Source organism: Mus caroli, unplaced genomic scaffold (assembly GCF_978045245.1).
Source record: "Mus caroli unplaced genomic scaffold, Mus_caroli_1 scaffold_4, whole genome shotgun sequence".
Classification (NCBI taxonomy): domain Eukaryota; kingdom Metazoa; phylum Chordata; class Mammalia; order Rodentia; family Muridae; genus Mus; species Mus caroli.
Genome location: NW_028227259.1, coordinates 108,525,592 through 108,538,925, shown reverse-complemented (window position 1 = coordinate 108,538,925; position 13,334 = coordinate 108,525,592). Strand labels below are relative to the sequence as shown.

Sequence of the window (13,334 nt, the reverse complement as noted above, 5' to 3'; positions counted from 1 at the left end):
TCAAAACGCAGATGCTGCACCAAACATGCTGGTTAGGGTGTCTGCTGTTTGAGAGTCTAAAGGGACAGGAGAAAAAAAAATACCCACATTCCTTTATGTTGGCTCCATCCCTCCTTCCCTTCCCTTGATGCTCCTCATTTAGGAGAGTTGTTAGAATGGAAGAGTGTATTAGTGATGACTTTAAAGCAGGCATCAGTAACAATACTACATCAATGTCTGACATAGGGAGAGCTGGTTTTCTGGCAGACAAGATGCTCAGAGCAGGAAATAACGTATCAAGGCACTTGTGACAGGGCTGACTCAGTGGCTCCCACTCATTCTGTTTCTCTCTCATGGCCACACATTGGCTACTGCACACCCAGACAGAAGGCCCATGCTAAGCCAAGGCGAAGGCACAAGAAAAGAGGAACGGAGCACTAGCCGGGTACAAGTTTTCCCTTGCTGTGAGACAAGAGCTTTCCTCAGCAGCAGACAGCAGTCTCATCGTCAGACCATCTTGGGAGGAAAACATTAATGCTAAACAGAAATAGAACCAGGGATACTTTGGGAGAGTTCAGTGAATATTATGTTGAACCAGATCTTGACCGTCTCCCCATCCCCCACAACACTTCCTACATCCTATTCTCCTCTCGAAATGAAGAAAGAACCAGCAAAATGTGATCAACATTTGATATGCTTCAGTAATTAAACTTGCCTCATAAGACACAGTAAATGCAGACAGAGGAAAGATCACTGACAGGCCATGAAATCCCAGTTAGATCAGAGTGACGCTTTCAAGCTTTGTCCAGGGGATTCGGTCCACACACCTTACCTCTCTGCTGTAGGCAGACTAACCTTGTTATTTCTTAATTCTTCCTATACCACCAACAGTCAGTCGCCTGTAGATCATGTAACTACACACCATCATAGGCAAGCATATTTATTTTCATGTCTGAAGAGCAAATGATGACGTATCAAGGCACTTGTGACATTCACAGACTATTTTAATGTGTCGCCTGTCCAAATATTACCTATTATACAAATTCTTATGAAAGTTTTTATTGAAAAAAGCATTAGAACTTTGAGTAGAAATTCTTATAACCACCATTAAAACAGCACAATGTCCTGGAGGGGACCAGATATGTTGGCTTGCTCAGTTCCTGCTGTGTCCTCTCTTCCTCCAGGACTAGAGCAGGGGACTGGTTCAATCCCAGGGACTAGTCACCATCACTCTCACTAGAACTCCCACTGGATGATGACTCGCTGCTGTCTCTTTGGTAGGTGCTAGCGCGCCTGTGGGAATGGGGTCTTCTCGAAGGCCAGGAGCCTCTCCGCTGTGACATCCCTTTATTCATTGTAAGATTATTTTGTCCATGGAACACATAATGGTTTTCTTCACTTTTAACCTCATTACTAAGACTGTGAGAAGGCGGAGCAGGGCCCTGGCTTTTGCCTTTACCTGGAAACCTTTGGCTTGCAGTCAAGGTTAATTGGTTCCCCTTGGACTCTTCTGCATCTTTGCTAGAGCTACCTTTGCTGCTCTTGGGGATTTCGTTGTAACCAGCTCTCCCTGCATGCTCCCCACCGCCCCCCTTTACCTTTTCTCTCGAGGCCACTTGTGGATAGTGAAATTCTACTTTCCCTTGATGAGCATTTTGGCTGCCAGCATCAATTCTGTTTCCTTCTTTTCCGGAAAGTTCCCTGAAATTGGTGCTGCCTGTGATTTCATTGCTGCCCCCTACAAGGCTCCCACCTGCAGAGCCTGCCCCCTGTGCAGCTTTGTCTCTGGTTGCATAGGCACTGCCACCATGTCCTTCTCTCCCCGGGATCTCATTAGAGCCTAGTCCATTCGTGTGTGGGTCAACAACCTCAGCTTTGCTGGAGCCTGAGATGGGGCGACTAGTTGAGCTTTCAGGACCAGACCCAACAGCAGCACCTCCTTTGCCAGGAATGTGCATAAAGTGTTGCCCATCTCCACTGAAACGGGGGACATCATTATCTCCCCTCACTAGAAGATCTGGGGAGCCACTGCCTTCAAAGTCTCTGGCAGTCTTCCTGATCTGTGGGAGACGTGTTAGGTAGTGAGTGCTCCGTCGGGTCTGGCGGGTCTGGAGGGTGTGTTTGCTTTTGACCAGGCTGCTCTGGGATAGCAGATACCTCTCTTGATTCTTTATATCTTTTAAGGAGACTTTAGCATCATTGACATCTGCTGGAATTACGCTTAGAACACTCTGAGGTCTCTTCTCTTGGTTTCCTTCCCTCCGTAGTTCGGCCCCAGTCACCAGACTCTTTACGGGCTGCGTGATATTTCTGAGGAGGGCAGCACCATACCTGTCCTGTCCAGGCGGGTGAAGGAGAGCACCTTGCCCATCCTCTGTGCCTTCACCCACCGTGGTCTCAGGATACACAGATGTTGCTAAGTCCCTGTGAATGTTGCCTTGATTACCGCCGCTGCTGTCTTCATTCGGCATCTGTGGATTTACAGAAAGATTTGGAGTTTTACTACTTGGTTATATTCATTGGTTTCAAAACTAGACAAGTCTTTCTCTCTCTCTCTCTCTCTTTTTTTTCTTCTGGGTAATGATTTCTTTCAGAGTTGACTCATGGTTTCTTCTCTTGTCAAAATGGTGAAGGGCAATACTGTCTCTGCCTTATTTTCCTTTTTGATCAAGTAAAAAAAAGCATAAAGTGATTGGTTATTTTATGTTAAGTTTTAAAAACCCTGTAATTCCTAAGAAGCATTAAAACCTATTTTATACATAAATTATATTTAATGTATAACATATATTTAATGTAAAGTCTACAACTCAATAGGGATGGAAGGAGCCATGCGGCTTTCATGGAAGAGTAAGACTGAGGTAGATTTGATGGGAAGGTAAGAGTCAAATACTCAAAAGCAAAACAATGTGAATCTTTTAAGACTAAGTGGTAGGACCAATGTATTTTTGACATGCCTCAACAGGCTAGCTTCCCTTGAGCTTGTTAACATCTTGGCTATGATAACTAAAAATAAGAATAGATGAAAGCGTCTATACGGAGCAAAAGAGGATTCAGCTGGAAGCTTACACCTTTGGGAGGTGAGGAAGATCACAAAGATGCTGATCAGGAGTGCGGGGCCGTGGTGAACTGCATCAGATGAGATAACCGACAAAATATTTAATATGTCTGTGCACCGTGTGTGTCTGATGCACATGTGAGCTGCCCTGTGAGGGCACAAGAACAAACCCTGATCCTCTGGGAGAGCAGTAAGTGTCTTGGCTATTGAATCGTCTCTCCAGCCCCAAAATGGTCCCAATCTCTCACTCCAGTGATGGCTGAAGTAACTGTGCTACAGGAGGGCTCAGGTATCCTAGCAGCTGCCAACCCTCTTTGGGCTGGATGAGCTGGGGAGACATGTGAGCCACGGAAGCACGTGACCTGGGGAAACACGTGATCCGGGGAAGCACGTGACCCGGGGAAACACGTGATCCGGGGAAGCACGTGACCCGGGGATGCTACTTTGCTTCTTTGAGCAACAGATTTTTCACTACAAAATAAGAAAATAAACACATTTCAGGATTTTAAAAAGATATACTCATGTTAAGAGATACAATGCAGGTAAGGTATCTAGCACTGATGTCTGATTAAGTTCTATATAAATGACTAAGTTCTATACAAATGATAGCAGTTGCCGTTTGTGCGAGGCTGTGTGGGGCCTGCCTTTGGTGGAATGCTAGCTTGCTTCCCCAGATAGTGATAAGAGACTCATTTCCTCATAGGATTCACAGCTGTCCTTCCCATCTCTAGAAGCACCAAAACCACATGCCACGGCGGAACCAAAATTAGCTAACTTTCACATAGACAGAATGATGCCGCCTTAGAGGTGGCCATACAAAGGATTTCTGGCAGAGGGAAGCAAAAGTTTATAGAATTCCAACTTCCTTGGGAAATGAAGCCAGCTTTAGGAAAGTAATAGCCCTTTACTCTTTAGCTCTCTTTGGGCATCGACTCTGCAAGAAGCCACTGAGTGAAAGAATTATCGCCATCCCAGTGACAAGGGCCTCGTTCTTCCTCTTCAGTGTGACTGGACATGGATGAGTGATCCATGGAATGGGTGTAAGAGACACGTGTTACTCTTTACAACCAGACAGCCTGTCATAGTAACTGCGCCCCACGCCACGGGAGTCTACACTGTTCTAGTATATGGTCTAGAATATGCTCAGGAACCCCCTCATGAAGTACAGTGCTATTAATGCACAGCAAAATGACAATTACAGGCTCTCACGGCCCATCACGGCCCATCACGGCCCATCACGGCCCATCACGGCCCATCACGGCCCATCACGGCCCATCACGGCCCATCACGGCCCATCACGGCCCATCACGGCCATGGTTGCAGAAGTAGGCCCCAAACCAGGACATGATTTGGGCCAAAGCAATGGATAGGGATAAGGAAGATTCTGGAACACAGACTTGCACAGCACAGTGACTTTAGTACCTGGGGAGTGTGGGGAAGGGAACAAAGGCAATATCCACACTGGAAACCAGAGCTCACTGTCTCCTCCCATCTCCCCTGACTAGTTTACATGTCAGGAATGTTCTCATGGTCACTCACCTTCACTCCACGCTCGGTGCAGACATATTTTTATGTTGGACCTTACAAATGATATGCCAACTATTCCATTATATTGAGGTGGTCTTGTCTCTTGCGAAAATTTCTTGATTTTTCTCCCTAATACTATGCAATAGTTTTTAACTTGAGAGAAGTCAAGTTCTCCCTTGGGGAATAGGCAGTACTACCTGTAACCACAAGAGGGCGTGTGTCAGCCATCCTAGAAGGCAGCCACCTATAAGGGCTCTCTTGTTCTAGTCTTGAAATTTGTTTTCCCTGCATGCCGCTGCCAATTGTTTGTCTTCCACAACGTGTCAGTCTTCCTGCCATATCTCAGTGGAGTTGCAACCCAAGTGGATATTTCCAGAGCAGAAGGGAGCGGGCATTAGAGGAAAGGTAGGTTTTACTTTGCCCGTGGCTAAGGTCCAGCTAGTTGGCAAATGGCCACCACCACATGGCCCTTCTGGCTTTGAAGTTTGTCACTTGGACCTTTGTGATTTTTAGCTGACATCCAGATGTGGTTTGGTGACATGCAAATCTGACAGCGTTTGCTTAACTTTCTGGATACATGCAGAAAACTACCTCCATGCGGACCCGAGTCCCCATTAAAGCTGTTGACACAGCCCCTTCCTCTCTTTGCCGTCACATGCTGCACACAGGTAGGGAACAGTGTTTGCTCATTACAGTGTTCCAGAATTCTTATTCCTCTGAAACTTGTGTAGCAAACCATGATTTCATTTAAAGAATGAAATCACACTAAAAAAACAAAAAACAAAACAAAAAACAAAGCAAAACAAAAAAAACCCAAAAAACCACCACCAACAACAACAACAAAAAACAAAAAAGCGATCAATGCTTGGAAATTTTCAATCATCTGTTGTAGGGATTATACTGAGCTAGAATGTGACATAATTGTCCTGGATACTGTGCACTTCTGGCCTAAGCACCCAACAACATTTTGGTAGTTAGCTTTTTTCACTTGCTGTTCTTTTTTTCTTTACAGAGCTAAAATTGTTATTTGAGAGGAATAACTCTGTTTACCCTGTGTTCCTCCACACACCCTTGCTTAGTTTTCACAGTCTGTGGTCGAAACGTCTGCAAGGAAACAAGAGACTCAGCTTCACCAAATAGAAGTTCTTTCATTCATTTCTTCAAACAACAAATGTTTTATTTCTATGTCTTTCACTAGATTATATTAACATGGGAAAAATCATTCTGACTGAAAGAAAGATTGGGTCCACTTTTTCTTAAATATTTATCTATTAGGGGAAAAAAGTCCTTCCCCACTAGATGGCAATGCTATCTCTAAAAGAGAATTTCCAGCGTGGAGATGCGTCCCTGTGATGTGGTGGGGAGAGGAGAGGCAGGCACAGTGTTCCAGTTTAGGATAGTAGCCATTGTAACCCGTAGGAAAGACATAGTCATTGGCAAATCTGAGGTGTTAAAGTGAAGTTGGCCAGAGCTCAGGCTGTTCAGCCATAGTGTAAGTCAGCAGTTGTACTGTGCTGTGCTGTGCTGTGCTGTGCTGTGCTGTGCTGTGCTGTGCTGTGCTGTACTGTGCTGTGCTGTGCTGTGCTGTGCTGTGCTGTGCTGTGGTGTGATGGTGCTGTGCTGTGCTGTGCTCTGCTGGTGCTGTGCTGTGCTGTGCTCTGACAGTGCTGTGCTGTGCTGTGCTGTGCTGTGCTGTGCTGTGCTGGTGCTGGTGCTGTGCTGTGCTGTGCTGTGCTGTGCTGTGCTGTGCTCTGACAGTGCTGTGCTGTGCTGTGCTGTGCTGTGCTGTGCTGTACTGTGGTGTGCTGTGCTGGTGCTGGTGCTGGTGCTGGTGCTGTGCTGTGCTGTGCTGTGCTGTGCTGTGCTGTGCTGTGCTCTGACAGTGCTGTGCTGTGCTGTGCTGTGCTGTGCTGTACTGTGGTGTGCTGTGCTGGTGCTGGTGCTGTGCTGTGCTGTGCTGGTGCTGTGCTGTGCTGTGGTGTGGTGTGCTGTGCTGTGCTGTGCTGTGGTGTGGTGTGATGGTGCTGTGCTGTGCTGTGCTCTGCTGGTGCTGTGCTGTGCTGTGCTCTGCTGGTGCTGTGCTGTGCTGTGCTGTGCTGTGCTGTGCTCTGCTGGTGCTGTGCTGTGCTGGTTCTGTGCTGTGCTGTGCTGTGCTGGTGCTGTGCTGTGCTGTGCTGTGCTGTGCTGTGCTGTGCTGTGCTGGTGCTGTGCTGTGCTGTGCTGTGCTGTGCTGTGGTGTGGTGTGGTGTGCTGTGCTGTGCTGTGCTGTGCTGTGCTGTGCTGGTGCTGTGCTGTGCTGTGCTGTGCTGTGCTGTGCTGTGCTGTGCTGTGCTATGCTGTGATGGTGCTGAGGATACACAGCACTCCCAGGGCAAATCATTTTAGCCAGGGTTCAGGCAGTCTCTTTGATCAGTGGTGAGTAAAAGTGTCAGTCGGTGACTTGTCTGCTGAGGCCTATAAAAGCCAGACACAGGAATAGTCATAGGTAGCTACTGCAGGCCTTATGAGATGTCACACAAAATGTTACACAAAAATAGAGAATGTAAGAACCCTGGGGGCAAGTTTTCTGTGTACAAAATGGTGTGACAACTTTTCAAATATCAGTGTTTTCATTTTCTTATTTCCTTTGAAAAGTTGTTGCTTATCTCTGATGTGGCGAAGGGAACAAAGGAGTGGGGTGTGCTGGTGTCACGGGTGTGCTAGAGTAGATGTAGGCACCAGGACGGGTTAGTCACAGAAGAGGGAGAAGTCTTAGAAAAGAAAGGAAGAAAAGACGAGCAGTCAGAGAACTTGTCCATCTGTCCTATTGGCCTAGAGCAGCAGTTCTTAACCTGTGGCCATGACCACTTTGGGGTCGAATGAACCTTTCACAGGGGTCACCTAAGGCCATTGGATAAGTAGCAAAAGTAGTTATGAAGTAGCTACGAAAATAATTTTACGGTTAGGGGCCACCTCAATATGAGGAACCACATTAAAGGGTCACATCATGAGGAAGGTTGAGAACCACGGGCCCAGAGGGTGCTTTTCCTAAACAACCGTCGAAGTCATGGATTTCTGTTTATGGGTCTCTACTCTAATGGACAAGATCTTCCCAGAAGCATACACTCACGTGGTTAGTGAGAGGATTTGGACCCTAAGGATTTGTCTGCTGTTCCATTTCACTCTTGAAACAATCGGTTTGTCTGTAATATCTTATTTTTCTAGGACTCAATACATTTGCAGAGAATTTCACAGTTTGCAAAGGGCTTTTGCATACTAATTTCTCTTGTGTACCATAGTAACCACGTGAGATGAGCGTAGAGAGGAGAGCACCTACACAGGCACAGCTGGTGATGGAAAGGCAGAGAGCCATCCTAACCTGGATCTTCTGCTTTAAAATCCCAAGACAGAAGCAAGAAAAAAAATTTACAGGAGCTTTGTTTGAAAGAATGTTTGCCAATGTGGAGAGATGTTCTTGAAGTTTATATTACATTTTCAAGATACAGTTCTCTATTTTTTATTGTACCTATTTATTACGCTAGTTCTTCTATGATTCTGTGGATGTGAATTTAAACTGTTACCTCATTGTTAGTAATATCAAAATGAGCTCTAGGGAGAAGAATGTAGAAATAACATGGGTAGGTTTTAAAAAAAAATACTGTTCTGATAGCATGAATGTTCTTTAACAGAACATGCACATACCCTTACATGCACATCTGTGTTTATGTTAAATACATACTTGCTGACACAGATTAACCTAGTATAAGTATAGTTCCTGATACATCGTTACTTAGATCAAAGCCTTCCTCATTTGCATAAGATGGATATTAATTGTATTATGCTGCCCGATCTTTTCCTTCTAGTTTCTAACACTTTAAAGCCAAGTGAGTTTGGCTTGTAATTATAAGACACATGCACATGGCTCGCTATACCAACAATCTGTGATTAAGCAGCTGGGATAAGTGTTAAGGTGGAAATGCATCCGTGAGAAAAGATAACAATGGAACTCTCAGTACCCAGTTTTATCCCTGTTCCCCTGCTAAGATTCCTTCATTTGAAATCTACAGCCCTCTCTGCTTCTTTGACGCCCACTTGGCAGTTACCCTGGACTTGACTGTGGCCCTGTAATGGATATGACATCGTCTGCTCCCCCCACTAGGAGGAAAGCTGGCAGCCTCTTTTGACTGGTGGTCACTGGCCTAGCCCTTTACTGGAAGCTGGTTAGGAAGGACACTTCGGCTGTTCCCTGGAATGGGCTGCTCAAAATAACTCCTCCTCAGTTGGACTGAAGTGGGTCAGCAAGACCCACTCAGCCACCAGCATGCTTCAGTGCATGCCTGTATGGTTCTGATTGACCTCACGAGGATCGGGTGGGACCAAGGTTCACTCAGCACAGTCCCTACCACTGTGTAAGGATTTGTGTGAAGTGGGGGTAGGGTGGGGGTGAGTGTGTGTGTGTGTGTGTGTGTAGCAGAGGTGGGATTTGAAGGTGGGGCATAGGGTGGGGGATGGAGGTAGGGTGGGGGTTGAGTGTGTGTGTGTATGTATGTGAAGCAGGGGTGAGCGATGGGGTGGAGTGAGGGTGTGTGTAGCAGGGGTGGGAGATGAGGGTGGGGCATAGGATTGGGGATGGAGGTAGGATTGGGGGAGTAAGTGTGTGTGTATGTGTGTGTATGTGTGTGAAGCAGGGGTAGGGAATGAGGGTGGGGCATGGGATGGGGGATGAGGGTAGGGTAGGAGTGAGTGTGTGTATAAGTGTGTGTGTATGTGTGTGTGCGTTTGTGTGTGTGTGTGTGTGAAACAGGGGTGGGGACTGGGAATGGAATAGGGAATGGGTCTGACTCCCTCACTCTGCCCCTTCTCCAGATGCCATGGTTTACCCTCATGGCTCTGGTACCCAGATGTTCACCCACTTGCTCAGGACCTATATTTAAGTGTGGTCAGCTTGGGATGAGTGTACACCTCCCTAGTTCCCCAACAAGAAGGTTCCTCTGAGATCTAGGATGTCAGTAAGACATTATCTAATTTGCCCCATGTCTGAATTGCAGAAAACATCTGCAATGCTCTGCTTTGTCACAGGATAATTTGGTCACATCCTGAGAACTCATCCGGGTGAGTCAGAAGAAGAAAAGACACAAGAGGCAGCGGGAGTTTGAGTTAGGTTATGTTCGTGAGTATCAGCTCCATTTTGGCCTCGCCAAAGAATGGAACATCTCTGAGGGGATCCCACTGTGTGTGTCAAGATGCTGCCAGAGCACAGAGACAATCGAGTCCCTTCTCAGTGCCAGCTATGTATTTAGTAAGCCTTACACAGTTGTGTCAAATCCCTCAAGGTAAAATATTATGAGGTTCTTTCGATTCACTGCAGTTTCTGTCTTTGAGCATTCTGCACCGATCTCAGCTGCCCTGGAGTGCTGCGGGAGGCTACTGGTTTCTCAAAGACTCTGAAAAAGAGCAAGGCACTATCCTATAGTTGGCACAAGCGGCAGGCCTCTGAGCTCAGTGCTTCATGCTTCTTCACCTCTTAACAAACCTGCTTGGAAACGAGAGAGAAAGAGTATGCGGCAATGCTTACTGGTGCCGCCCAGGTCATACTGAAGAGGAGCAGTCCAACAGACACGGCCTGCATCTTCACGAGGCTCTCTGAAAGATAACAAGAACCTGTCTGAGCAATGCCAGTTATGCATTCCAGACGTGAGCACACGCATATGCAAACATCCTTCCCACTTATATTCCTTTCAATATATAGAATTACATACCTTATATATACATTCTATAAAATTAGCATTTACATGAATATATGTACTTTGCACAGTTCATAGTCAGGGTTAATCTACTAATCTCTATTTCATGTCTGATTACTTGCATGCAAAAATAAAAATCATTGACTGTAATTAATCTCATAATTCGTAGAAATTAGACACATAATTATTTACTCTATTGGTAACCTGCCATTTTTCCCTTAGAAAAAAATATTGTTAAGTGCTTGCATAATTGAAACTTACAGTAAGGTAGCTTATCAGGTCACACCTGAATTGTTAAGTGTGCCAAGATGACAGATATAGAGGTGAGGAATGGAATCTTAGCAATTCCAGGCTAGTAACCCAATATACATCTTCATATTCATTAGCAAAATATCTGAACCAATCACTATGGAGGGGCCAGAGAATGAAACTCCTGAAGCAAGCTTTACTGTACGTAAAAGCATTTACTAAGTATTAAAACGAGCTAAGCACCACGCTAAGTTTACATGTATTTATTTAATTGAGACCTACAACCGTCTTATGAGCCAGGTGGCTTTACCAGTTTCATAGACCAGGAAACAGACTCAGGTCACATAACATGTCCCACGATTCATGAATATTAATAAGCAGAACTGGGTTTGGTTTCTGGCAGAGTCACTACAGAACCAGTGCTCCTAACTCAGACTTTACATCACCTCAAGTAAGTTTCTGCTCTTCCATCTTACTAAATAAAAGCTACGTGCAGCCAACTTAAAGAAGACCCTGTTTTATATAACATTCAATAGATGAATCTTCGGAACACTAGCGTTTAGTTATCAATTAAAGCAGGTGTGTGGAGTGTGGCGAGTGTCTCACTATGAGCTCGGAAGCTCAGCCATCACACTGGAAAATTATCAGCCCAGCTCTGGACGGCATCTGTTGGTCTTGATGCCAGTACTTATTTTACTGACACATAAACATGTAACAACCAACACGAAAATAATAATGTGGTTTGTTGGAAGAAAATCCATTTAATGAGAAAAGCAAGTTTTTACAACATTTAAACATTTCATAGTAAAACTTTTACTCAGCAAGTAATGTAATTAACATATATTGTAAAGTAAGCTATAATCTTCTAACCTAATATTATTTTAAGGATCTGAATCTAAATTCAAGTGATAACTTAGGCTTCTAAGTATTGTAGAAAGGACAGTCTTTTATCATTTATCAAATAGCTTAGTGCTGGTGGACACATCAGCAGAGAAGATATCTGTAAGGAAAAATATGACTGGTTTCTCCTGCATCTGGTTTGTAAAATGATGTAGTCCCAGTTAACGTGGATCTTGGTGATACTGATAGTCACCTCACAGGCCAACTTCAAGCCATGAAGTTTAAATAGAGTTCTAGAGTATGGTAGCTCCCCACCTATTGTACAGAACAGAGCACCGAATTTAGACAATAATGCAATTTTCATTTATTTTTAAAATCCTTAGCAGTACGGTAAAGTTACTGAAAGCCTAAGCAAGCACTTCTGACAGAAAGCAATTCTCCATGAGGGGCAGCGAGAGACAAATTACCTGGTGTCATTCACCTTCAGGAAAGCTTGGCTTCTTCGGGCTTAGTCTCTGGGCATTTGCTGAAATTTAAAGTTTGTGAGAGCCCTCGATGTCCAATCAGCATGGTTCGCTCAGTACCAGCACGGAGTCTGTCACAAATGCCCACAGATGACCACAGGGGGTATGGTAATTTTAATCTAAAAATGTTTTGTGGTGGAAAGCTGCTATCAAATGTTCCAGAAAGTAGAATAAACAGAAAAAAATATAAATATCTCGGTTTGGACATTATGTTGCAAAATAATTAGAACTGATTTTTAGCACTATTAACTAGGACTGGGTGAATGGTTTGCATACGTGTAAGTAGGAAATATTTGTAAACCAACAAATTTATAAGTGAAAAGTAGTTTTGTTGTTTTATTTAGAAATGTACAACCTTAATTGTATCTGAATCTTATTCAGACACCAATGATGCTTTGAGCACCTACTATAGGACGGACATTAGAGAAGCTTCAGTGAGTTAAAGAGAAAAAATACATACAAACACACACAAATTCAACTGTCTCACGGGGCTCACCATCCAATGAAGAAAACAGACGAGGGACTACATCACATTAGACAGTTACAGATGAACTTCAACAGAAGCACTCAGGGCGAGATCTCAAGCATTGGGAGTAAGGACACTGGGCTGAAGTTTTGCAGAGAATCCTGGGATGGCATCACTGAGAAGGTAGGTATCTTTTTAGTAAAGTCTTCAATGTGGCTTACATATATGTATTGCTCCAAATTCCATATCTTGCAAATAAAACTCCCATGTGATACTATTAAGGGCTTGTACAATCTAAGTCATCAGGTGAGACTCTTCATGAGCGAGAGTAACAGCGTTAGAAAGGCTAAAGGAAAAGACCTTAAGCCTTTTGCATTACACCTGTCTGTCACTTGAGCGCACAACTTTCACCCCACCCCACCGCCAACTACCACACCCTAAAGATAAAATAACAAGTCGCCACCTTGGAAGGTGGATCATTGTCTTGTACCAAACAGCGAACCTTCTAGATCCTTTGTGTTAAACTTCCCAGCCTCCAAAGCCACACGAACTCAAGACAGTAAGATGTCAACTTTTGTTCTTTCTAGATTACCACTTCTTGGGGGATTTTGTTACAGTAGCATAGACTAAGAACGTAGCCGCATGGCTTCACATAGGACATTTCACCGAGTTCTAGGAAGAGCCAGCTTCAGTAACAGGGGCTTGCTGGCTTATTCCAGCAAGTAGTCAGACAGGAGTTAGCCGGTCCAGGTCCTGCAGGTCCTCCACTTTGCCCTGAGTGGTGAAATCGCTGCAGGGTTGGGTGCTGAGCTGAGGATGGAGCACGTGCCAACTCTACATAAGGCTTCGGATTCAGTCTCAGCACTGAATTTAAATTAATCAATTTAATTCAATTCCAGGTCGAGAAAGCAACTAGAGGTTTGAGCAGAGCTAATGTTGAAGGAGGGAAACCCGGACAGAGGAACACAGGC

The 13,334-nt window shown here is 44.8% G+C and overlaps 1 protein-coding gene across 1 annotated transcript; it reads right to left on the bottom strand.

Moving 5' to 3' along the window:
• Positions 1-998: 998 nt before the first annotated feature.
• Positions 999-11,877, bottom strand: Mepe (matrix extracellular phosphoglycoprotein). The gene is made up of 3 exons (XM_021163881.2): positions 11,841-11,877; positions 10,116-10,183; positions 999-2,450 (listed from the first exon to the last, which is right to left on the bottom strand). Exons 1-3 carry the CDS (start codon positions 11,848-11,850, stop codon positions 1,197-1,199), a joined length of 1,332 nt encoding a protein of 443 aa, XP_021019540.1. The 5' UTR covers positions 11,851-11,877; the 3' UTR covers positions 999-1,196.
• Between the last annotated feature and the right edge of the window lie 1,457 nt (positions 11,878-13,334).

Excerpts from the sequence above, each read along its gene's own strand:
- Mepe (XM_021163881.2), bottom strand. Across the intron at positions 2,451-10,115 it reads GTATGACCTGGGCGGCACCA|ATGCCGAATGAAGACAGCAG; the intron begins GTAAGCATTGCC and ends GTAAATCCACAG.